Source organism: Petromyzon marinus, chromosome 42 (assembly GCF_048934315.1).
Source record: "Petromyzon marinus isolate PM22_M1 ecotype Great Lakes invasive population chromosome 42, UKy_Petmar_22M1.pri1.0, whole genome shotgun sequence".
Lineage (NCBI taxonomy): Eukaryota > Metazoa > Chordata > Hyperoartia > Petromyzontiformes > Petromyzontidae > Petromyzon > Petromyzon marinus.
In genome coordinates this window covers 4,266,969-4,293,299 of record NC_133708.1, presented here as the reverse complement: position 1 = coordinate 4,293,299, position 26,331 = coordinate 4,266,969, and the positions used below count along the sequence as shown (strand labels likewise).

The 26,331-nt window shown below is 46.8% G+C and overlaps 2 protein-coding genes across 2 annotated transcripts; both read left to right on the top strand.

Annotated features, from left to right (window-relative positions):
• Nucleotides 1–691: 691 nt before the first annotated feature.
• On the top strand, nt 692–22,415 carry LOC116951197 (protein-arginine deiminase type-2-like). Its single transcript, XM_032969679.2, has 12 exons — nt 692–1,556; nt 3,248–3,367; nt 4,635–4,816; nt 5,319–5,422; nt 5,932–6,034; nt 6,513–6,617; nt 8,387–8,541; nt 10,333–10,480; nt 12,971–13,076; nt 13,949–14,031; nt 18,880–19,005; nt 19,715–22,415. Exons 1-12 carry the CDS (start codon nt 1,289–1,291, stop codon nt 19,952–19,954), a joined length of 1,740 nt encoding a protein of 579 aa, XP_032825570.2. The 5' UTR covers nt 692–1,288; the 3' UTR covers nt 19,955–22,415.
• A 1,553-nt stretch (nt 22,416–23,968) lies between these two features.
• On the top strand, nt 23,969–26,115 carry LOC142930584 (protein-arginine deiminase type-4-like). The gene is made up of 2 exons (XM_076073444.1): nt 23,969–24,483; nt 25,307–26,115. Exons 1-2 carry the CDS (start codon nt 24,481–24,483, stop codon nt 25,544–25,546), a joined length of 243 nt encoding a protein of 80 aa, XP_075929559.1. The 5' UTR covers nt 23,969–24,480; the 3' UTR covers nt 25,547–26,115.
• The last annotated feature ends 216 nt before the right edge of the window (nt 26,116–26,331 follow it).

Below are 26,331 nucleotides of genomic sequence, written 5' to 3'. Positions count from 1 at the left end.
TTTCATCTCACCCTGTCCACTCCCTCTCACATGCTCGTGGTTTTCTGTCAAAGCCCAGCTAGGTGGACGGCCGCACACTATCCTCTTCTGCCCCCGTCATCGGTGGCGAGATGCTAACTCCTTTGCCTGGTATACAGGAGGTCGTGGGTTCGATCCCGACCCTGACGCCTGCTGTATATTTGGAGTTTGCGTCTTTCTCACTCTGCTTTCTCCCTCCACATTTATAATCGACTTGTGTTTGGAGTATTTTGCTGCTATAAATTTCCACACGATAAGCCACTGCGTTGAGCTACCATTTGTGGCCAGGTTGCATCTGAAAAATAAGTAAATACCTCGGTAAGTTTTACCTGGTAAGATAAAAAAAAAATACTTATTGGTATGTTTTTTTACTTTACACTCCTATCGTGTTTTCCTATTGTTTGTTAGCTCATCGGATTCCTCCAGTATAAATACACCTTTTTTGTATAGTTTTATAGTTCATAGGTCATTTACGAGTAATTTTAATTGGTAAGTTTGGACCGTGACGCCGGCACACGTGGTCCACTCCGTTTCGAATCACGTCACGGGATCTCGAATGTCCACCACTGTGAAGCAGACGGCCCATTTTGTCTCTGGTTGATACACCCCGCGGCGTCATCCAGGGCGGCCCCTGGGCTCGAACCGCGCTCGTCTGCAACAAGCGGCAAAGGCGCGAGTGCTCAGCCCGTGTCGTCATCCCCAGAGCGTGGCCGCAGTCTTCGCTCACTGGAGGGTGGCGGTGTGGGGGGGCGTTGTAGAAGCTTCGACGGTTGTCGCTCTGTGCCCGTGGTGCTGGGCGGTGGTGCAGTAACGGTTTTGCGCTATGCCTCGCAACGAACCCGGCTACACGGATTTTATTCTTGCTCACGGCCACCAATGCCGGTGACAATTATCTGAACCGATCCTGGGCCTCCCCTAGGTCGACTCAGCCTCAAATGGGTACCTGGTGTGGCATGTAGTAAACATTGCCACAGTGGGCAACAAAGGCAGCCGGTGTGTGGTGCTGGCCATCCACCCCCTTGTGTGCCGTTACAGTCTTTATAGGTGCTACTCGGGAAAAGTACTTGCCCCAACAATCTGTTTAAGGCTATATGGGGGATCTCTATCTCTGTGGTCCTGAGCGGTAGTGTAATGGTTAGAGCGCTGTTCTTTGAACCCACTGTGACTGCCACCAACACCAGTCTGAACTGGTCCTGGACCTCCCCAAGGTCGACTCGGCTTCAAATAAGTACCCGGTGCGGCGCGTAAACATCACCACTGGGCAAGACAAATGCGGCTGGGGCATGATGCTGGCCACCCACCCCCTCATGTGTCGTGCCGGCCCTTCACAGGTGCTGCACGCAACAACAGCGCTTGCCTTGATAGTATTGTTAAGGCTACATGGGGGGGATCTTTGTCTTTTTCTCTGTGGCGCGTGAAGGCGACGTGGAAGTGGGGACCCAACGGGCATGGCGCCATTCTTCTGGTGAACTGCGACAAGGAGACGGACTCCACCCCAAAACCCGACAACGAGGACCGCTACCTACAGGGGGCAGCAGGTGCGCGGTCGCCACTCCATGAACTAAAAATTGATAAACTAAACGAATTTTTATTTTAACAAGCAAGGCCCCACTGAGCTGTATATAACTTATTTTTCAGAAGCGACCTGGCATTCACAAATGACGGCTCGACGAAGGTGGCTTGTCATCACGTGGACATTTACAGCAGCCAAATACTCTAAACGCGTGACGTTGATTTAAAATGTTTGAGGGAAAAACCGGAGGATCCGGAAAAAAATCCACAGGCGACCACGGGGAGAGAGAGAGAGAGACATGCAAACTCCAATCTCCACCTCACGCCGCTTCGCTTTCTCCGTGCTCCTCATTGACGACTTGCTGAGCGTTTTTATTCTTTAATAATACAAATGCACAAAAAATGTGTGACGTGTGACATGCGTAAACGCCCTCTAGATCAGTGGTTCTCAACCTTCGATTGGCGACTTCTGTGACCCCCTTGTTGAATTTTGTTTCATACGAGCACAAGCTCCTTGCCCGACTAAACATGGTTCTGAGAAATAAATGTATGAATAATGGACATCAATATTTGAACCAGTTGTTCATTTCGTGAGGTATCCTAACTAGCTAGTAACTGCAAGTGCATAAAAGAAGATAATTAAATGGACGCTGTGCAACGCGCGAGGTAATTTGTTCGCGCTCGCTGGTTATCTTGGAAACCCACATTGTTTACGATCGGTGAGTTTAGAAAGGTCTTTCATATCGTTTTGGGTTACCATATGGATATAAATTTCATCTTGGTTATTTTATATTGGCAGACTCATCTAAGATTATTTACAAAATGACTCTCATTGATAAATCACCTCAGGTACCCCCTACACGTGCAGTAGCTACTACACGTGCAGTAGCTACTACACGTGCAGTAGCTACACGTGCAGTAGCTACACGTGCAGTAGCTACACGTGCAGTAGCTACACGTGCAGTAGCTACACGTGCAGTAGCTACACGTGCAGTAGCTACACGTGCAGTAGCTACACGTGCATTAGCTACGGGCCCCGCACTTTCAAGGGCCCCGCGCTAAATGCTTTGAAGCTATCAATTCCAATTCAGTGATTCTCTATTATTATAGTACTATACCGACTTCAACTTTTATGAATGACTGGGTGTTTAAAGGTTAGCGATTTGTCGTATTTGGCTGTATAGCAAACTAAAAAATACAATGACTTTACTATGCAAGTAAAAATATTGTGTTTTCATATTTAGGGCCCCTTTATAACATATGCTACAGGCCCCGCACTAGCTTAATCTGGCACTGCTTGTACCCCCGAGTACCCCCCGGTATGAGAACCACTGCTTTAGAAGGGCTCCCCCTAGAGGGGCGAGAGGCCTTGGGTGTCGACGAAGCGTCGCGGGAGCCATGTTGCGGTGCCCACAAAAGTGGAGGGAAACTGGGAGGAGGGAAGACCAGGAAGGAGGTTGGGTAGATGCAGTGGAGAAAGAGAGGAATGAGAAGAGGGAATGAGATCGAGTGAAGCTGCGATGCTGGCTTCAGAAAGAGCTGACGGGTTATGATCGCCGTGTTATTAATGGGCTGACGGGTGATGATCGCTGTGTCACTAATGAGTTGACGGGTGATGATCACCGTGTCACTGAGCTGACGGGTGATAATCACTGTGTCACTAATGAGCTGATGGGTGATGATCGCTATGCCGCCGCATGTGACCATCCCCCGACAGACCTGCAGGACATGTCGCCCATGCTGGTTCGTACCCGAGGTCCCGCCAAGCTGCCGCCCGGCTACAGCCTCCAGCTGCACACCCTCGAGTCGCAGCACGCCGGCGTCTTCCACGTACCTGGTGAGAGGCCCATCGACCCAACGGAGCACTGCGCCACAGTGGCTAAGAGATGTTAACTACTTCATCTGGTATACAGGATACAGGAGGTCGTGGGCTCAAACCCAACCCTGACGCCTGTCTATAATCACTTTGCACGGTGGCTAGGAGATGTTAACAACCTCGCTGGGTATACAGGAGTTCGTGGGTAAGATCCCGACCCTGACTTCTCTATATTTGGAGTTTGCATGTCTCTCTTCCCGTGGCTGCGTCGATTTTTCTCCGGGTCCTCCGGTTTTTTTTCCCTCTGCATTTAGCATCAAGGTGTATTTAAAGAGAGATACGGTCCGCCAGTTCATTCCTTACGACTCACGACTTCACTTCATACATTCTGTAGCTGCGTTGCTATCTCCTGGTTACCTGGCATCTCAAGCCTATGGTAGCTGGTATCCTGAGGCAGTCCTCAATCCAAATACAAGAAATCCTCACTAAGCGCGAGTTCTGGATTTGCAAGTTTCGCATATTCGCGAGTTTCTAAATGTATCCATTTTTCCCTCTTCGCGACCCGCCAGACTCAGTATTCGCGAGTGTGCGTAGTGCCTACAGACCATCGACACTAGGGAGGTGAGCACAGAATGTTACTACATTTGAAACTGTCTGCAAAGATCAGGTATGCCCTCTCGGCTGCCCACATAGTCCTCACGTCTTGCAGTAATCCCGCTCTAAACTCACTCTTGTGGATTTTTTTACTTCATATACGTACTTATACCAAATGTATAAACGAGTCGACTGTCTGGTCCATTAAAAAGAACGCGAATGCAATCAGGGAGAGTGTTGCGGCTTGCGCTCCCCAGTGCTGAACTGATAACAGCTGTGCTGCGTTGTTATCAAACCCCTGTATCTCCCGAGGAGATCACCACCACCACCACCTCTATCATTGTCAAATCATCATCATTATGAAAGGAAATTAAAAAAACGTCGTACTTCTGAATGTTATTTATTTATTGTATTCATAGTTATTTAACACTTACCATTTCCTCCCTATGTTCACTCGTTCCAGCAACTTCACCCCACTTTTCCTCCACTGGAGCAAAGGTTTTTCTGCATTCGCGAGCATTTTCAACAATGTAATCCTCGCAGATAGAAAAGGTTTTAATTCACTCTCCAGTCTGAATCCTACTCTTGATTCTGAGATCGGACAACCATCACAAGCTTGTAAACGTGACGGGGGATATGTCAAGTGAAGGACACTCGCTGGTTGACACGTTGTCGGTGCCTCGGTGGTGTTGAGATCTGAGCAAGGTGATAGGCACGGAGAGCCATTCGCTGGGGCCGGGCAAGTCGAGCTACTTGTTCGAGTACCCGGGTCGTGGCGGAGAGGTTAAACTCTTCGTGGAGGGGCTAAGCTTCCCGGACGGCGACTTCAACGGATTTGTTCTCTTCCACCTCAGCCTCCTCCAGAGCATCCTGCCGGTGAGTGGGCAGCAGAACCAGCAGCAGCAACCGGGCAGCATCTATCCCCGTGCATCCATCTTTCTTGTCGAGGAGCATAAACCATCACGCAGACTCCGGTCATCCTTGCAGCAGTCGGCTTTTTGTCTGCCCATCGAACGTTGCGATTTATTTTCTATCCAGGTGTCTGGACACATCTTGACATCAGTGATCCATCTATGGGAAGTGAAGTGGGATAGGCTATTCTGGCAAATGGCGCATGATGCTGGATGTAATTACCAGTGAAACGTCATAATCAAATTGTAAATGTTGTGGATTTACTCTCCAACACACCGGTGGGCTGAAGTTGGAACTAATTGGCGTTTGTTTACATGACACATCCCTTACCAATTGGCTGTGTCGGGTGGTGGAGGGTTACAACACATTTATTGTTATGCGATCTAACCCAAAACCATCATTATGAACATTATGGGTTAGGTTGTTTTGTGACGCTATAGTATTATTATTTTCTCGCTTTTGCCAGGGCAAACAGAGCACACCGATTTTCACCGACAGCGTGGTTTTTCGTGTGGCTCCGTGGATCATGACTCCAAATACCCAGCCGGCGCTGGAGGTCTTCATGTCAAGGTATCTGGGGAGTAGGGATACGTTCCCGATTTTTATGTTAATCCCAAAAATAAATTAAACCGGGCCTAGATGCGGTGGCGTGTGATGCGTGGTGTATCCTCTCTGCATGGTGAGCGGTTGCATGGTTCTGTGGTTGCGTGGTTGTGTGTTTGCGTGGTTGTGTGCTCACCTCAGGGTTAGTAGGGAGTGGAAGTGTAGCAGTTTAGTGCGCTGTGCTACAAACCCGGCAACCCAGGTTCGATTCCCGTTCACAGCCAACACCAGTGATAGCGAATATTTTTACCGGTCCTGGACCTCTCCTAGGTCGACTATGCCTCAAAGGAGTAGCTGGTGCAATGTGTAAACGTCACCACTAGGGAGACAAAGGTGTGTGGAAGAGTGTGTGTTGGTGTAGTGCTGGCCACCCACCCCCTCGTGTGCTGTGCCGGCCTTCATCGGTGCTCGCTAACAGCACTTGCCCCTACAGTCTGTTAAGGCTATACGGGGGAACTTTGTCTTTGTCACCCCAGGGTCGACTCGAATGCGGTGTTCATAAAGCAGATGACCACCCTCGCTCACCTGGCCGGGTGCACGCCAATTGAAATACAGGTCAAGATGGACGTGTGGATGCAGGTGAGTGTCAGTGTGTAAGAGAGAGTACTGAGGTGTGTGGGGAGCCGTAGAGTAGCGGTTAGCGTGCTGTGCTACTAACCCAGTGACCTGAGTTCAATTCTCATTCATAGTGGTAAGCACACAGGGTGAGCTCATCTGTCGAAGATGATTAGCATCTCATAATGCTTTAGTTCTGATGGAGCAGTGGTGCAGTGGTGCAGTGGTGAGAGCACTGGGTTATGAACCCGGCGACCCAAGTTCGATTTCCTGATGACAGCTAACATCAGTGGTGAGTGATATCCGAACTGGTCCTAGGGCCCACCCTTCAGCCTGCACTCCACCTGCACGGTGAAGTATGGTCAAACAAACCAAACGTCTTAGTGCGACGTTGGGAGGCCTTAATCCGCCGGTGGATTCACTCGCTACCAACGCTGCTCCATTCACTCAGCGAGGTTTCGTGGGGGTGGGGTAATTGACGTTTCTCTTTGTTCACGCGCAGGACGAGATGGAGTTTGGCTACTGCGAGTGTCCCACCAAGGTCATACCGGTCGTGTTCGACTCCCCGCGGGACCACGAACTTAAGGCCGTGCCGATCCTTCTAACGGTAACCGCGTCGACCCCACCCAGCCCTTGCTGGCTACGCTTCCATGGCAGAAAGCGATGCACACTGCCTCGCGAATCGCGGATTAAAAAGCATACAGGGTGTCCGAAAAATAATAGACCAAAAATAATGTTGAGTAGTTTTATTGTTATTCGAGGTACTGACATTAATTTAATATGGCTTAGGAGTTTTTAGTTTATTCAAAATGTTATGGTATTGATTAGATATTATCGGATTATTAATAAACTTCCACGTCGTCCATCATTTACTATGATCAATAATTCACTATAATCAAACTAATTCAGTGTTCAAACCCTGAGAAAACATTTTCCAACACAGCTGTAGGGGATGGATGATGACACAGCAACATCAACAACAGTAACATGTTTAAGCTCTTCAAGGTCGCTTGGTTTGCTAGTTGTAGACTTTATTTCAAAAATCGCAGAGATAAAAAAAAATCGAATGGCGTTAAGTTGGGCGAACGGGTGGACTTATCATGGTATATCAGAAAATTGGGTTTCTCCTGAAACAGGAAGACGGTACCAGTCATGTAATGTTTACGTTCTGCACGCGGGGTGCAGAACGTAAACATTACCATCAATCAACATGTTAACGTCAGTCGGAACCATAGGGGTCCTATAGGAGGTGAAACGTGAACCGATTAAAAAACATTAAACATACCTGTCAACCCATACGGTTTACCCGTATTCTTGTACAGGGAAATTAAGTTTTCAGGTCCATACGGCGTACAGCCGTTTCCATGCGGGCAAAATTTTGTTTCTATTTGTTTGTGTTTCGCCCTTTATAAGGGCACGGGGTGACCAATACTGTCTGAATTGGTCTGAAATAAGGTAGGCACTGATAACAGGTTGATAGGTATACTTAATCGATGTCAGTGTTAACGAGGGACTACTGTATACATCATCCAGTAACCCATTCACAGGAATTGCTTGTTACCCACGAAATGCATCGTATCCTCCTATACACAGGGGGGAGTATGGTGAGGACAAAAAGAAAGGGAGCAATGGGAAGGTCGTGCGGAGGAGAGTAGAGTGAGATGAGAGGGGAGCAGCAGGAGGGGGCGTGGAGGGGAACCGAGGGGATGATGAGAGAGGATGGAGTGAGACGGGGCATGCAGGGATGAGTCCGTGGAGGCAATTGGACATGGCGAGAGTCATGTTCACTGCGTTCCTAAAAAATAAACCTTTTTTATTGTACTGGGGTAAGACTTACTGAGCAATTATAGCTCTTTTTCAAATCGTGAACTTTTCAGAGACTGTACTCAATTTATTATGCACCTATGTCACTAGTTGTGGGTAATAATGTAAATGAACCATGGTCTGTTTCAACGTGTAAAATTCCAACAGATTACAGCCCTTCAGTCTGTGAGCCTTTCATGTTTTAAAACTAAAACCAACATTTTTATTTTATTTTACCAGGTAAGGCCCACTGAGCTATATGACTCTTTTTCGGAAGCAACCTGGCCACAAATTATAGCTCAACGAAGTGGCTTATCACGTGGATAATTTATCAAAGCAAAATGGTCTTAAATGAATGATCGAAACTAAAAACGAAGGACTTTGGACCAAACATCATAATTCTGCAAGGGTTTTTGGAGAGCAAGGGGGGGAAGCCTCCCAGCCGAGGCACCACCGAGTCGGGGACCCCGGTAAGAACTTCTCGACAGTCTCAAAAGCTGACCTCCAGCATACCAGGCGAGGTAGTTAATATCTCGCCACCATGGTGTTTCTCTGCCCTGGCCGGCGTCTCAGGGCAAGGACTTTGGCTATGTGACGCGGAAGACACGGAGAGGCGAATGGGTGAACAGCCTGGACTCGTTCGGAAACCTTGAGGTGTCGCCCCCCGTCATCGTGAGGGGCAAGAAATATCCACTCGGGCGCATCATCATCGGCAGCGCCTTCCCCGGGTGAGTCTGCTGGGTGTCTCACTCCCTCTCTCATTCTGGGGGTCGCCGCATGGAATGATTCACCTCCCCCCCTCTCCCCCCGAACCTCTTCAATAACTCGATGAATATTCAGTCGGCGGTCGCGATTTGATTCAAGAGCCGATTCTTCTTCAGTCATTATTTTTCGTCATGTTTTCAGAAAGTAAGGAAGAAATCGACTGCCTTGCTGCATTAAAAAAAAATCTTCCGCATTAAGGCCATTCCACACCAATGTCAATCACAGGGGGTTGTTTCCACCATCCTTCACGTTTGGTGAGTGGGAATGGGCCAGGCCCGGTTCAGGTTAACGCTCTTTAACCGATGTTGAACATGGCCGGGATTCAAACTCGGGTTGGCTGGTTCATCTCGCAATGCACCTCCTCACCCCAGCTCCACCCCCTCCACTTCCACTTCATTTGGGCTTAATTTTTTTCACGTTTATTCTATCTCATTTGTACGGTTATCTTCACCCCCCCTCTCCCCCTCCCCATTAGCCCACTTGTAAAAATAGCTTTCTCATTTGCACAAACCTTAATTAGTTCAAGTATATAGTGGACCACTGTAGCCCTCGCCCTCTTCAATGGGAGACAATGACAAAGCTGCCTCCTCCCGAAGCACTCTCGTCGTGGCGAGTGGACATCGAAAATTGCTCTTGCGCAAGACTGGAATTCACATGAAAGCACATTTGGACGTGCGCTCGCCGTTGAATGCAACAATTGTATTGGAATCGGCGATTCCTCAAACACCCATCGTCAAGAAAAAACTGCAACAAATGAGACAGAGAAATAAATGAGAAAATACAAACGAGGTACCATCTACACAAAAAACGGGCGAGTTTGGTCACGATGCTGAATCGTGACAATTTACCAACATCGCTGGACCGACACCTTCTCTGGTGCCGTCACAGGGAAGGCACTGCCGATAAGCCAGAGGAGTCCAGGTGTTGTATATAGGTGTGCACATTTAATTTCTTTCGCACCGTACGTTAGCCAGCCGTGCTAATCGGAGGTGTGGGGGAAGGACAACAAACTAATCAAAGATTGAAGTTCAGATGCAAACTTTTCAGGTTTATAGATCATTTACATTTGAGATTGCAGGATCAACTAAGTACAAAAATCAGTTTTAAAGAATGTTTTTTCAATTTCGATTTGAAAGGGCATAACTCTAGTGGCTTCCTGAGAGCAAAAAAAATATATAGCCATGTGACCACTAGCATATGAACAACTTGTACACACCTAGCAGCATATCGTGCGATATTTTTTAAATTAACATGGCATACCGCTCAATACCAAACCTTAACATAACAACACTGTATAGTATGATTCCGAATCATAACCGAACTCGGCAGAAAGCCAGAAAACGTAAAGAATGAGCTCATTAAGCAGCTCGCACACACACACAGACAAGAGGGGAACGGTCATGAAACAGCTTCATAATTGAGATGTAACGATTTATGATACAAAGTGGGGGAAAATTGAAGATGGAGGGATGGGGGGGCCCAATTAATTATTTTCACCAGGGCCCAAGCCAACCACGCCGCCGCTGCACCAATCACTCTAAGAGTGGCGGGACTACAGGCACGTGCCACGCACCACCTCGAGCTCAAATGGGTCCCTCGTTCGCAGGATCGTCCCATTCACCGCATTCCCTCTCCACCTCCTGTCCCCTTATCCCCCTGACTCCGTCGCCCGCCGTTGTCGCCCAGGTGTGACATCCCGACCCGCCCTGACCCGCCGCGCCCCGCTTGTCTCGTATGTGGTCCCGTCCCTGCAGAGAGCGCGCGGGGCGCAAAATGGCCCGCGCCGTGCGCGAGTTCCTGTTCGCGCAGCAGGTGCAGGCGCCCGTTGAGCTCTACAGCGACTGGCTCAGCGTGGGCCACGTCGACGAGTTCATGAGCTTCGTGCCGGCGCCCGACCGCAAGGTTTGGCGTGATGGTGAACTGTCCTCCGATTACACGGGAGATGATGGTGGTTGTTGCGATTTAGAAAGTGGTGGTGTAGTTTAGGTGACGGTTAGGAGGACAGGCGGGAGAGGTTAAGGGGGGGGGGGGGGGTTGGGGTAGGTCTGGTAGTAGCTGGGGGGTGGGGGACAGGGAGGCGCCACGGTGGCAAGATTTTAACTACCTTACCTGGTGTAGAGAAGGTAGTGGATTTCATACTGACCCTGACGCCTGCTGTATATTTGGAGTTTGCATGTTCTTCCTGTGGTCGCGAGGATTTGTCTCCGGGTCCTTCACGTTTAGAATCAATATGCTTTTAAAGCATTTGGCTGCAATAAATGCCCATGTGATTAGCCACTAATGAAAAAGCACTACATAGCTCTGTGGGCCTCACCTGGTAAAATAATGGTTTAATTTAATTTTAGGTTAGTTTAGTAGCAGCAGCAGTAGTAGATTGGACTGGGGAGAAGAGATGGGATTTAAGGGAGGAGCGGCAGCTGGTTGTTCTGGCAACGATGATTGTTCCGCATGCAGTGGGAGTTTGTTCCCAGTGAAGGGGAGCCAGAAGGGACAAGGAACGAGAGAGCGAGGCTGGGTGCAGGATGGTGAGGGCGGCACGGAGAGGGACCGCAGAGACTGGGAGCATAGAGGATAGGATGTAACAGAGGAGTAAGAGACGAGAGAAGCAAGACGAGGGTGGGGCAGGACCATGGATGGATTTTTAAACTCGAGCAGTGGTTCCCAACCTGTGGTCCGCGAGGCTACTATGGTGGGGTGGGGGTCCCGTGGAAAAAAAGATAAATAATAACATCCTCACCGAGGAAATGCACAATTTCAAATAACTAGTGGTTGCAGCGTGTGGTGTTCCGCTAAATATTTGGAGGTTGGGAAAGAGGGTTGGGAACCGCTGGCGTGGAGTACCGCTGGCCTCGAGTACGGGCCGCTTCCAAAAAACGTTAACACTTAAATGGGACTATCGTTTTTAATGAAACAATAACGGATAAGGTACTGTAACATGATACCAAAATGTAATGTTAATAGCTTAAAAATGTGAAAGTCTCCACTTGTTCGCAATCATTGTCAACACATGCCTGGAATCATCTCCAGGTGGTCTCCAGAGCCTGGAGGCACATTTCTTGTGGCATTGTTGCAAATTCTCAGACGTGTTAAACATTTTTTTAAGCACCCTGTATATTCGAGCACACGTGCATGCACAATGTCTATATACATGCGTTGTTTATTTTGTTGTTATTATTGTGGTTGCTAAGCACAGGCCCAAAATGCCAAGGGGTGAGCAAACAAACAGCACTATTGAAGGTATACCATAGTCTCATCATTATAAAAGACTCGCAAGGTCCGATGCACTCTAAACATGTGCCCAGTGTCAATAAAGTTATATTGGTCACACACACGAAAACTGAATAATAAGATGCACCTGGAAATGTTGTTTTAAAGTACGGGGAGAAAAAAACTGTCTCTTATAATCTGGAGAATATGCAAATAGATGACCATTGATCTTTTTTTACTTGAACAAGATAATAAGATCTTTAAAAAGGAAATAATAGGAGGGTTTGTGTGAGATTTAGAAAAATCAATTAGAAGACAGATTTTTTAAAAATAATCATTTAAGCGGCATGCATTTTCCAATGGCAGCTGTCAGGCATCCGGCCTTCAAGACGCGCGACACTCAGAATCATAATCTGAATTATTTTTATTGGAAGAATCCGATGAGCTACAAAGCTCTTTTTCACAAAGATGTCCAGAGTGACGACCTCGGTGACGACGAGTGACGGCGTCATCAGTGGCGCAAGGTGGCCGCAGGGCTTCCAGTGGGGGGCTGATATTGCTCGCACATCGGATGAGAGATGGGGAAACATTACCAAAGGAACTAAGGCTGAAGATTGGAAGGAAAAATAAAGATGGAAAATGAGATTGTGGGATGAGATGCAGTTTGGGGGAATGCCCGAGATGGAGGTGGCAAAGAGATCGTGAAGAGTGGAAGACGCGGGTGGGAGGCCCCTGCCCAACGGCGGGGCTGCTAACGATCTTTGTCTGTTTGTGTTGTTGTGTGTTGTGTTGTTGTTGTCGTTGTTGTACGCGATGTGTTTGTGTTGATGTCGTTGTCATTGTGTGTTTGTGTTGTTGTACGGTGTTGTCGTTGTGTACGATATGTTTGTGTTGCTGTGCATTGTGCGGTGTTATTGTCGTTGTGTGTGATGCGTTTGTGCTGCCGTGCATTGTGTTGTGCTTTGTGTGGTGTTGTTATTGCCGTTGTTCATCGTGTTTGTGTTGTTGTTGTCGTTGTGTGCGATGTGTTTGTGTTGCTGTGCATTGTGTTGTGTTGTCATTGTGTGTGACGTGTTTGTGTTACGGTGAATTGTATTGTGCTTTGCGTGGTGTTATTATTGTCGTGTTCTACGTGTTTGTGTTGTTGTTGTGTGCGATTTGCTTGTGGTGCCGTGCGACACACAGGGGTTCCGGCTGCTGCTCGCGAGCCCCAACGCGTGTCTCCGTCTCCTCAAGGAGCTGCACCAGCAGGGCCACGGCCAGAGGCGCCTCTTTGAGAGCTGCCCAGACGGTGAGCTCGTCACTAAATGTGCAGGTTGAAGATTTATAAACATCGACGCTGAAGCTGCAGTTGGCAGCGCAAGATCCTAGGTATTAAATGAAGCGGTGTCCCGCACATTGGACGACTACGTATTTGTGTTTAGCTTTAATGTGCAGGTACATATTCGTCTTCTGCTAGTTGAGGGCATCTGAAAGCAGGCAAAATGGAAACGTGGTGGATTGGGCCTTAGGCCTTTCCTAGACTGTATTCTAATACTGATAAAAGTTCTGGGTCATGATTGACTAGAAGAGAAAAATGAGGCACCGACCCTTTTGTAAAGACTTCCATCTGGTGAGTTGCAAAGAAAGAAAAAATACGTTTTGGGAAAATATCCTTGCCTTTCCAAGAAATATAACTGTAAAGCACCAAACATTGGATGGCATTATAAAGTCAGGGCTGCCACATGTCTTGGGTTTCAGTTGGACAATCAGGAAATTGGCATCTCTCTTTGGGTGGCAGCGATTGATTTGCACCGAGAACTGGTACCGGTTTTGCATTGAACAGAATCCGTAATACGGATTTTTTGGGTTCGATCGCGTAAATATAAATGTATCGTTAAAACCGCCACCACCCGACGTAGCCAATTATTGAGGTTTGTCACGTAAACAGAACATGCCAATTTGTTACTAGCACAGCACACCGGTGTGTTGGAGAGCAAATCCACAACATTTACAATCTGAGTATGACGTTTCACCATTGCTAGTTGTAGTTACTGCTAGTTGTAATTACAACAGGCAGTAATGCTAGTTGTAGTCAATGCTGTAAGCAATGAAACCTAACCTCTGACCTCCCACATCTCCTCTATCGCGATCACCCTCTTCCCATCTATGATCCCCCCACAGTTGTCTCATCCTTGGAGCGCAAGATGAAGATTCAGGACATCCTCGATGACATAAACATCACGACTGAAAACAATAATGTGCAGGTACAGTATTCACCCAGAGGTGGACCTGTTCTCACCGATACCCAGAGATAACCACACACTGATACCCAGAGATAACCACACACACACACTGATAGCCAGAGATAACCACACACTGATACCCATAAATAACCACACACACATACTGATACCCAGAGATAACCACACACACACACTGGTACCCAGAGATAACCACACACACACACACTGATACCCAGAGATAACCACACACACACACTTATACCCAGAGATAACCAAACACACACACACTGATACCCAGAGATAACCACACACACACACTTATACCCAGAGATAACCACACACACACACACTGATACCCAGAGATAACCAGACACACACACACACTGATACCCAGAGATAACCACACACACACACACTGATACCCAGAGATAACCACACACACACACTGATACCCAGAGATAACCACACACACACACTGATACCCAGAGATAACCACACACACACACTGATACCCAGAGATAACCACACACACACTGATACCCAGAGATAACCACACACACACTGATACCCAGAGATAACCACACACACACACTGATACCCAGAGATAACCACACCCACACACACTGATACCCAGAGATAACCACACACTCGCACACTGATACCCAGAGATAACCACAGACACTCACACACTGATATCCAGAGATAACCACACACACACACACTGATACCCAGAGATAACCATACACACACTGATACCCAGAGATAACCACACACGCACACACTGATACCCAGAGATAAGCACACACACACACGATTTTAGGGTGTCCTTCAAACACCTGCCTCGTGCAGGGGGTGGGATTCATTCGTGTTCAGAAATTCCTCGTTTACACGGTAGATGCATTCCTGAAAAGTGCTGCGTTCAGTGTAAATGCATTAAGTGAGGAATTAACCGACTGAATCACGTTTATATAATTAACTCATCCGATGGTAGGACATACAACTAATTTGAGGGTACGCCGTCGCGTTACTGTATTGTTCCGCGTTACTGTATCATACCGCTTAGTCGCGCGACTCAAGAAAGTAGTTCGTCGTCGACCGCTCAGGAACCACGTTATAACGGGGCGTGGTCCACGTTATAATGGGGAGCGGCCAACGTTATAACTGAGAGCAGCCAGCGTTGTTGCATGGCGCGTTCCGCTTGTGTGCGAGAGTGCTCCCTCGCAGAACTCTCGTAGCGAGGAACGCGCTGTGTGAACACGCGTTAAGCGAGGACTTCACCGTATATCCGTTTCATGAGCAAAAGCCTATTCTAGATTTTAAGTTTTCGTGACTGCAAGGATCCATATTCTTTGGTTCTTTCGGTAAAGTCACGTAGATAAAAAAATGAAATAAAACAACAATAAAAACAACTAAATTAAATCACGACGTTTCTGGCGCAACACAAGCGCCCGTCATCAGGTGGGACACAACAGTTAGAAACAACTGCTGAACTGGGCAAGAAATCTGCAGTGAAACAAGACGCTATATAAATAAGAGAGGGGTGGGAGGAGCCAAGGAGGAGATACAGAGTGGGGGGGTGGGGGTGCGTGGGGTAGGGCGTAGGAAGATCAAAGAGAGGAAAGGGAAGACACTAACATGCTGAACATGCTGCAATGGACAACATGACACTAAACATGCTGAGCCCTCAAAGGCTTAGGACACATCCAAACAGACGTTGCTGGAGCTGAAATTGCCACTATCCTCAAAAATTCTAAGAAACCCATTAGCAACATTGGCAAAAATGAGCGCTCTGAACTCGTAAATTTGAAAAAGAGGGATGAGATAGTCATCCTCTCGGCCGACAAGGGCAATGCCACTGTCATCATGGATATAACCACATACAACAACAAAATCCAGGGCCTACTCAATGATGGCAGCTACTCCAAAATCAATAGAGATCTGACTAACAGCCTAACTACTAAAACCAACAAGAAAATTACCAGTTCGACTTCCCTAATCGAACCAGTCAAACGGCTCTCCCTAAAACCCTCGGCTGCTAGACCACCCAGATTCTATGGTTTTCCCAAGATCCATAAAGAAGGTACCCCATTGCAGCCCATCGTGTCCACGATCAACTTACCTACCTACAAACTAGCCCGTTTTCTGCCGGATACTTTACTTCCCTTTACTGGCAAGACCACTTCAGCTGTACTTAATTCAACTCACTTGGTCTCTCTAATCAAGGACATTTCACTGTCCCCTGATGATGTCCTCGTCAGCTTTGATGTGGTCTCTCCATTTACCAAGGTTCCAGTGCCTGACACTTAGGCCTCGGCAAGGTAAGGTAATTTACCCTTTTTACCGGGTAAAAGAGTAAAGGTGTCGACATGCCAACGGGTAAGGTAAAGGGTAGGGTTAAAGGTAGCTCGGAAGAATTACCCAGTAGGGTAACGGTAGCGCGAAGTATTACCCGGTAAATACGGTGCCTTGTTTACCACTAAAAGCTCCGTGGCGCAGTCCGTGGCCTCCATTTAATTAGTAATATTTAAAAAAAACTTTCTTAAAAACACGCTTTTATGAAATGTATGAGTAATTGCAGAACTCCACGACTCCAGGAAGTGGCCCCGAAGCTTGCCGTAACGTAAGGGACCGTGGCCAATTACAGCCAACGTCAGTTGACTGTGGACAATTAGACCCAAGCCGAAACATAACATAAAAAATGTTTAAAACTTATATATATATTTTAATGATAGAATATAGTATTGTCATCAGTATGACATAAGTATATCAAGTTTGCAGTCGATACCACATTGGGAAGTGGGTTAAAATTTAGTTACAAGATTTGAGGACAACAACAGTGAGTTAAAATAAAGCGTGTAAAATTGTAATCATCGAGAGTATTCTCTATGAATAAAGCACTCTACCTAGCATTTACCTGTTATAAACCTTTTTCATGTGTAGTACCCCAGTAATTACCCTGTAATCGGGTAATTTGTATGGGGTAAGGGTAAAAAGTGGGGTAAGGGTAAAAGGTAGGGTAAAGGTAGGCTCGTTGTTTTAACCTTTTACCTTACCTTGCCGAGGCCTACTGACACCATAGCAATAATTGAACACTTTGTCCAACATGGACTGAACCCTGATGTCCCTGTGCTGGTTAGGCACTGCCTCATCAACACTTACTTCACCTGGAATGGTACTTTCTACAAACAAAATGAGGATACCCCATGGGTCCCCCTTGTCACCAGTGATAGCCAATGTTTTCATGGAGAAATTTGAAACAGACGCCATCCAGACATCCACCCTATGTCGTTCCCTGTGGAAGAGATATGTGGATGACACTTTCGTCATTTGGCAACATGGCCTACCAGCATTGAACCAATTTCTTGACCACATTAACTCCATACACCCATCAATCAAATTCACCATGGAAGTGGAGAAGGATGGCAAGCTACCATTCTTGGATGTTCTGTTTGAGAGGAGGTCCCATGGCTCTTTGGGACATTCTGTCTAAAGGAATGCCACCCACACAGACTCCTATCTGAAGCCTGATTCCCACCACCATCCGGCACAGAAGAATTCCCTCATCAAAACACTGATCCATAGGGCCGACTGCATCTCTGACCAACACCACCTGGTCAATGAATTAGAACATGTACACATGGCCCTTAAGATGAATGGATACTCGGTCCGTAGTATCCGCAAAGTTGTATCTCCTACCATGGAGAAACAACCCCCTAAGACTCCGATCAAAACCATCACGTTACCATACATAGATGGCGTTACCAAAAAGGTTGCCAAAATCTTAAACAAAACACAAGATCCAGGTCCGATTTAGTACAGTACACAAAATCCGTGATCTAATCTCATCTGTGAAGGATGTCATTCCTGACTTGCAATACCCTGGAATCTACAAACTAAGTTGCATCTGTGGTGATCGTTACATTGGCGAAACGAAACGTCATGTTTCTGACCGTGTCCGCGAGCACAAGTCAGATCTGAAACACGGAAAAACCAATTCCTCCGCAGTTGCTGATCACTGCTATAATGCTGTGGGCTCTCATGATATTGTTTTTTCCGAGACCAAGGTACTCTGCAAACCATCTGGCTACTATGAAAGGTTTGTTCATGAAGCCATCCAGATACACAAACATAGACATAACTTTAACTGAGATGATGGATACAAATTGAGCAATCATTGGAAATATGTTATTAATCAGGTAAAATCATAACTACATGATGTTGTTGTCCATTGCGGCATGTTTAGTGTCATGTTGTCCATTGCAGCATGTTTAGTGTCTTCCCTTTTCTCTCTTTGATCTTCCTATGCCCTACCCCCCGCCCCACGCACCCCCCACCCCCCACCCCCCCACCTTGGCTCCTCCCACCCCTCTCTTATTTATATAGCGTCTTGTTTCACTGCAGTTAGATGTTTCTAACTGTTGTGTTCCACCTGATGACGGGCGCTTGTGTTGCGCCCAAAACGTCGTGATTTAATTTAGTTGTTTTTATTTTTGTTTTATTTTATTCTATTATTACCTACGTGACTTTACCGAAAGAACCAAAGAATACAAAAGCCTATTGTTTCCATAAGGCCAAAGACAGCCCCATTTGATGGCTTTGAATGCTACTTTTTATCGTTCGTTATTATTAATACTACATGCATATAAAAAATAATTGACGTCAAAGTTAGTGAGAGAAAAAGAAAATCGCCACTGAAATCGCCAAAAATCACGCGCCAATTTTGTAAGGCACAAAGACAAAGATCCCCCATATAGCCTTAACGGCCTTTTGGGGCAAGTGCTGTTAGCGAGCACCTGTGAAGAAATGCACACACACACGCGCGCACACACACGCACACGTGCGTATTAATGGCAACGACTGTGGTGGCAGCGCTGCATTGACTGGAACCGCGACGTGCTCAAGAGGGAGCTGGGCCTGGAGGAGGCGGACATCATCGACCTCCCCGTGCTCTTCTTCCTCAACGAGAGCAAGGCCGAGGCCTACTTCCCCGACGTGGTGCGTGTGGATGCTCTGTTACCAAAGCTCCACTCTTTAACTGTTTAACTATTTTTTTTATTTTACCAGGTAAGGCCCACTGATCTATATAGCTCTTTTTCAGAAGTGACCTGTCCATCACAAATAGTTTGAGGACCATTGAGATTAGAAGCTTAATTTTTTTATTATTATTTTTAATAGTATATACAGGAAAAGCTCTGCAATTCGGCACTTTACCATCCAGAATGCTCCATTAAACCGGCATCTGTTAGAAATGGCAATATCCGAATTTTGTTTACGATAGCCATCCGGCATCTTGCCGTGCCCTTCTCTTAGATCTGTTTATTTCACGATGCTGCCAAGTGGTCACACTAGTGGCAGTCTCAGTTGTAAACATTCACCATCCACCACTGCCATCGCATTGTGCTTGCGCTGTATCGTGACTTCAGCCACAGGAAACTCATTTCCTTAGAACTGCTTGTTGTTGTGTTTAGTTTGTTGTCTTTACCCCGCACCTCCCATTAGCACTGTTGGCTACACACGGTGCGAAATAAGTTCACCGTACATACATACTTTGTATACTGTACCCTAAACTACCCCACTCCTCTATGACCAACTTGGAATACTCTACAACTGACTGCTAAGAACCTCTGCAAAATAGTATATTATTCCTTATATCATCGTTAAAATGCAGGCTTATTAATTTCTCCCGTGCCATTCCGTGGCCCAGGTGAACATGGTGGTGCTCAACAAGCAACTGGGCATCCCAAAGCCATTCTGGCCGCACGTGGACGGGCAGTGCCCACTGGAGAGACGCGTGCGCTCCCTGCTCGAGCCCCTGGGCCTCGCTTGCCACTTCATCGACGACCTGAAGACCTACCACCTCAATCAGGGCGAGGTGCACTGCGGCTCCAACACTCGCCGCTCACCCTTCGCCGGCGTCCGCTGGTGGGACGTGGACCCCCTGTGAGACCCGTCAAGCCCCTGGGCGTGAAGACGACAGCCCACGTCATGCCGATGGCCCGTCCTCCGCTGGATCGTCCGAGCCAAGCCAGTGCGAGGCCCGCATGTGTTATTGTGCATATAATTATAATAACACACATTACAACTAATTACTAATCTACAACTCATTACTAATCATAACCATTGACTGATTACCAATCGATTTTATAATTACAATACCCCCCCCCTCCCGCCTGAAATCACTGCACCTGAATGAGTTAAATGATGACGTCACCCTGCTGCTCTATTTAACACCGGGAGAAAGTGAGGGCTTTACCATTCTGGCGAATTGCCCGATGAAGCTGGATGTAATTACCAGCGAAACGTCGTACTCAAATTTTAAATGATGTTGATTCACTCGTCAACACACCGGTGGGCTAAAGTAGTAAACTATTTGTCCTTTGTAAACGTGACACATTTTTTACTGTTTGGCCATGTCGGGTGGTAGAGGGTTACGACACATTTATACATAACGCGATCTAACCCAAAAACCTTTATTATGAATAATATTGGTCACGAAAGCCTACGTGTTAAACTGATGGTACAGGTGGTTGGTTTTCCCACTGTGCTGAGCCACAACCAAAGCATAATTTCCTGGGCTAACAAAGCATCTGAATCTAGCTCGGGCCCAAACAGGGTCAGGGTCAATGATTCACAAAGAGTTTTGCTTGGGTTAGGTCACGTAAATATAAATGCGTTGATTAACCCGCCACCATCCGACGCAGCCAATTTGTAAGAATTGTATGTTGAACTTCTTTCGCACCATACGTAGCCAACCGTGCTTATCGGAGGTGTCGGGGAAGGACCACAAACGAAACACGAAAAGCAGTTCTAAAGAAATGAGTGTTCCATCCAGATTATAACGTAAACAAAACGTGTCAATTTGTTACTACTACAGCACACCGGTTGTGTGTTGGGAGAGTAAATCCACAATTTACTATTTTTACTCTTTGCCACATCAATGTGCTGAAGCAGCAACTAATTGGCATGTTTTGTTGATGTGACAAACCTCGCCAATTGGCTGTCGGGTGGTGGCAGGCTGAATTACACATTTATATCTAACACGTAGCCTACTACTACGTGTTAAACAGGGCTAATGATTCGTTCATCATGTGCGACGCTAGTCGGCACACTGTGGTGAGGACACGGCGTCATCACATTGTCTACCTGTGTCTCGACTTGCTCGTTGTGCTTGTTGCCGGTGGCATGGCTCGGCTGGTTGCAGTGGAAAAGCAACCCAAGCAACCTCCCGAGTGCCACCAGGGCTGGCTCGGTACAGCCCTGGCATGTCTTGGCTGGTGCAGTGGAAAAACAACCCAGCACCTCTCGAGTCACACCAGGGTTGGCTCGGCACAGCTCTGGCATAGCTTGCTCAGCTGGTTCAATTCAGGCAACTGCCTTGTGAGTATTAATCCAGGCTGTAATCACGTATGGTGATTTGATTATTTCAGGCAGGTAACTCGTGCCAGCTCTTAAGGACTAAAAACAAATAGTAGGCTTGTCGAAGGGCGTTATCTAAGCCAAGTAACTCTTGCAGCAGACTTTTGCCTTATCATTGCAAACATTGTGTAGGGAAAGGCATTTAAGAAAACTGTGGCTGGTATGATGTTCGTGCCTATTCAGGCCTATTCATCCCCCAATTGACTTGCGAATCCTTTGAGATCGAAGGATAACTAGAGCCCCAAGGATCAACTTAACTCTGACATCCAGTTTTGCATTGGATAAGAAAAGTTTAAATTAGAAAAACATGTAACGAGTGTGCGTCACTCGAATTGGCCGTGGCAACAATGATTTAGATTAATGTGAAGAATAGTTTTACATGGCTTTTAAACTTTACAAAATTTTATCATAATTTCCCTGTTTGCATCATGTCTGAGACGAAGTATCCATTGGGATGTCTCATTCAGCAGTGCAACCAACCCCCCCTTGTGTAATGGTATGGCTCACTGAAGAGGATATAGCAGCGCTACCTCTGAGACAGCTGGAAGTGACCTCTGGCTCCACGTGTCAGAGGGAGGAATTTTCTCACCCGCTCTGCCACGTGAGACTTAATGTTCATTGCATGAGCGTCAAACTTTCAGAGTTGGGAATTTAGCTTAAATTAAAAGCGCAGAGTTTCTTGACAATATCCGCCTGCGAATGTACTCCGGTTTACAGGAGATATTGATTCAAAATGCTTCTCTTCTACGTGTCTCGGCATCGAAAAGACGTCGGCGCCAGGTTCGACCACAGGCCACCAAGTCATGTGATTCGCTTTGCTTTTTAATGTACCTTCCATGGACCAAAATCAGTAGTACATTTATGAGAAGTGCCTCATTTCCAGGTGCATTTCTCTTTTATATTTTATTAATCGCCACTGCAAATTGATGTGGTTAAAATATTGGTGTTTGATTGATGTTGCACTGCTTTCAATAAATTGTTTAAACGTGTTCTTTGTTCTTGACTTTCTGTGGCCAGGTCGCTTCTGAAAAAGAGCTATTTACCTGGTAAAATCTTTTTTTTAGTTTAGAATAGTTCACTAATTTGAAACTGAAATGCGCTGGCAGTGGCTTCGCCATCATCATCATCGCCTCTCCACCAGATGGGCACACACAGCTCATTCGGGTCACCCCTTATGGGGATGCTACGATATAAAGTACGATGTCATGTCCACGATAATCACACTGTCCGTTTAACAAAAATATAATTTCCGTCGCTCGTGCCGTATACTGGGCTCTTGTTTAATAAAAATGATAAAATATATCATCACAGTAAGTCCTCGTTTAAGGCGGTAGATGCGTTCCTGATAAGTGCTGCTTCAAACTAAAAACTAGTTTTAAGCGAAAAACTATTTCCCCACTAAAAATGTAAACAACAGTTTGGCGAGATATGATGTGCACACGGGGAGTAACATGGCGGGATAAATAACTGAGGCTACACCGCCGTGTTACTGTATCATTCCGCGTACTGTATCACACCATTCAGCCATGCAGCTCAAGAAAGTAGTTCGACGTCGACTGCTCAGAAAACCGCGTTATAACGGCGCTCATTCCATGTTATAACGGCGCTCATGCCATGTTATAACGGCGCTCATGCCGTGTTATAATGGGAGCATTCAGCATTATAACGCCGCTCATTCTGCGTGATAATGGGAGCATTCCGCTTTATAATGGGAGCGTTCTGCGTTATAACGGGAGTGTTCCGCGTTATAACGGTGCGCATTCCGCATTTGAGGGTGCAAGAGGGATTTTAGTGTTTTACATTCATTAGACATGTTATCATTAGGTTATTTTTTGTAACACCGATATCTTCAATTACATATGTTAAATATAAGTTGATCATTAAATCAATAGCAATATCACTAAAATGTATTTTTTCCTGGCTAAAGCCACAACCATAGGATGTAAGTTTTAGTACTCGAATTATAAATGTGAGTTTACTCTTCAACACATCGGCGTGCTGAACTAGTAACCAATTGGCATATTTTGTTTGCGTGACAAACCTTACTAATTGGCTGTCGGGTGGTGGCGGGTTTAACGACATGTATATTTACGCAATCTAATCCAACAAAAAACCTCTCATGGATATTGGCCGTGGAAGCTCTACTACGTGTTAAACACACTGATACCTGTCGCTACGATCCACTTCACCTCGTCTGACCCCAACCGTTATGTACACAGAGGTAACGCTGCACTGCCCCTTTGATACCTCGTGGCAATGCAGGTTACCGAACAGTGAGTAGTTAACACCTCTACACTATCATCACGAGTGATTGCCCTCCCAGCCGCTGTACAGATATACGATGATCCCTCGATTAACGATGTTAACTGGGTCCACGAAAACCATCGTTACTTGACATCATGAATCGAATATAGGAAATACACGTTGAAGGCTTAATTTGTTAAAAGACGACCAGAAGTTGATCTTTTTCACCCTAAAAATATAGGTTATAATATTTAAACACGCAATTTTAATAAATACACGTTGTAGGAACACATTAGAGCATTAATATGAATAGAAAAATGGATAAATAATGAATAGAGCATACAATAAAATGTCATACCTTTGGCTAAGAACATGGATAGCGGTTTAAGGGGTTGTTGGAGCTGAGGTTGGCTGAGTCCACTTGGGACCGCTCCGATTGGCCGAAATGGGCGGCCGTGTGATATCGTAAAACCGTATCGTTCATTGAAAATGTATCGTTAATAGAAATGGGACTATGGGAGGCGGATTGTTAATCGATGGAATCATAGACCGAGGGACCACTGAACGTACGCAGCGGTGGAGACAGCGCCGTTAACAGCTTGCTGGGGTTGGGGAGGCACCTGCCACACAGCCTTGAAGCGACGCGATCCCCGGCTCCCCATTTATCTGTCCTGTGTGTGGTGGCAGCGCTGCATCGACTGGAACCGTGACGTGCTCAAGAGGGAGCTGGGCCTGGAGGAGGCGGACATTATCGAGCTCCCCGTGCTCTTCTTCCTCAACTAGAGCAAGGCCGAGGCCTACTTCTCCAACATGGTGCGTGTGGCTGCCCTCATTGTCGTTGTTGCTGCTGCAATGTTGCGTGGCAAACCTCGGGTTCACGTCCCCTGCGACCGGTCGAGAATGCAAAACGCGACGGAAGCCGTGCGCTTGGCGAGCGATAACAGCCTCGCCACCACAGGTGCAAGTTAACACGTAGTAGTAGCAGAGCTTTCACGACCAATATTGTCCATAATAAGAGGTTTTTTGGGTTAGATCGCATAAATATAAATGTCGTCAAATCCGCCACCACCCGACACAGCCAATATATCTTATATTTACATAGCACTGTTATCTACAGCGCTTTACAAGGATTATGAGTGGTACAATTCGGGTAACGAAAAGTGATTTGGCGGATAGGGTTTGGGGTATGGGGAGGGCGGTTTGTGAGTACCGGAATTATGGGGGTGCTAAGGGATGGAGGGAAGGATGGGCCTGGGAGAAGAGGTGGGTCTTGAGGGAGGAGCGGAAACTAGAGAGGGTGCTTGCTTAATTAGTAAGGTTCAGTACGTAAACAAAACATGCCAATTCGTTAGGAGTTCAGCACACCGGTGTTTTGGAGAGTTAAACCCACAACATTTACAATGAGTACGATGTTTCACCAATAATTACAATTAGCATCATAAGGGGACGGCCAGAATTGGCGAAACGTCGTATTCTTTATTGTGGAAAGGTGAACACGGCAAAGACGTTTCTAACAAACCGTTATAAACTGCGAGACACTCAGCCGATTAGTGCGGTTGGCTACATACGCTGCTAACAAAGTTAAACATACACACGTGAAAAAAAATTCACCTCTTGCACGTGTCACGACTCGCAGGTGAACATGGTGGTGCTGAACAAGGAGCTGGCCATCCCCAAGCCGTTTGGTCCGATCATCGACGAGCAGTGCGCCCTCGAGACCAGCGTGTGTTCGCTGATCGAGCCCCTCGGCCTGCGCTGCTCCTTCGTGGACGACCTCCTGTCGCACCACGTGAAGAAGGGCGAGGTCCACTGCGGCTCCAACACGCGCCGAGCGCACTTCGCCGCCATGCATTGGTGGGATGTGGGCCCCCTGTGAGGCCCCAGCCACCACGTACCCACGGGGTCGGGACGGTGCCCGCGAGGGCCACCGCCCTACTGACGGAGAGTTTTGCTGCGTACGTTTTCGCGTTTTTCTTGTGCTTCATAGCCCTCTCTCTATGTCTGTGGTTTTTTTTATGGTTGCACTGCGCATTGTTGGGCACGATGTCTCCGACGTTTTCTGGGAACTTCTTCAGTTTCACGAGAGCTCCCGAAGAAGCCGAACGTGTACGTGTGTTAGCCGACCGTGCTAATCGGTGGTACAGGGGAAGGACAACAAACATGGTACAAGAACATGGTATGACCCGAAAACACATTGGAAAGAGGGAGATTTGCCAATTTTGGACAGGTCCAAGCAGTCGCTTAAAAGGTCCCCAGCTACCGTACGTGTACAATGAAATCCTGATGAACATGCATTTTTTAAAATCTACAAAATAAACGGACATATGTTTGTTTCACTAATGAGCAGCTTACTGTGCTGTTTGGAACAATATTTGCCAGAAGCACGTGTTTAAGTGGGTGAGCGTCAATATGGTTTCGGGTGAATAAAATGAAGCTCATCTTTCACTTGCCCTCCTGTGCTCCATTTAGCCTGCTCATTACAATGTGTATGGATTGCCTCATATAGGCAAGAGGTCTCCATGAACACTGTGGGGTGGGTCCCTTCACCATAACCCAGCGACATGATGCAAAAGCAATCGCTGTATGTTGCCGTAGTGGATTTTGAGGTAACGAACTCCAGTATTAAACAGCCTATAGGCAGAGCAACCAAGATGTAATTCT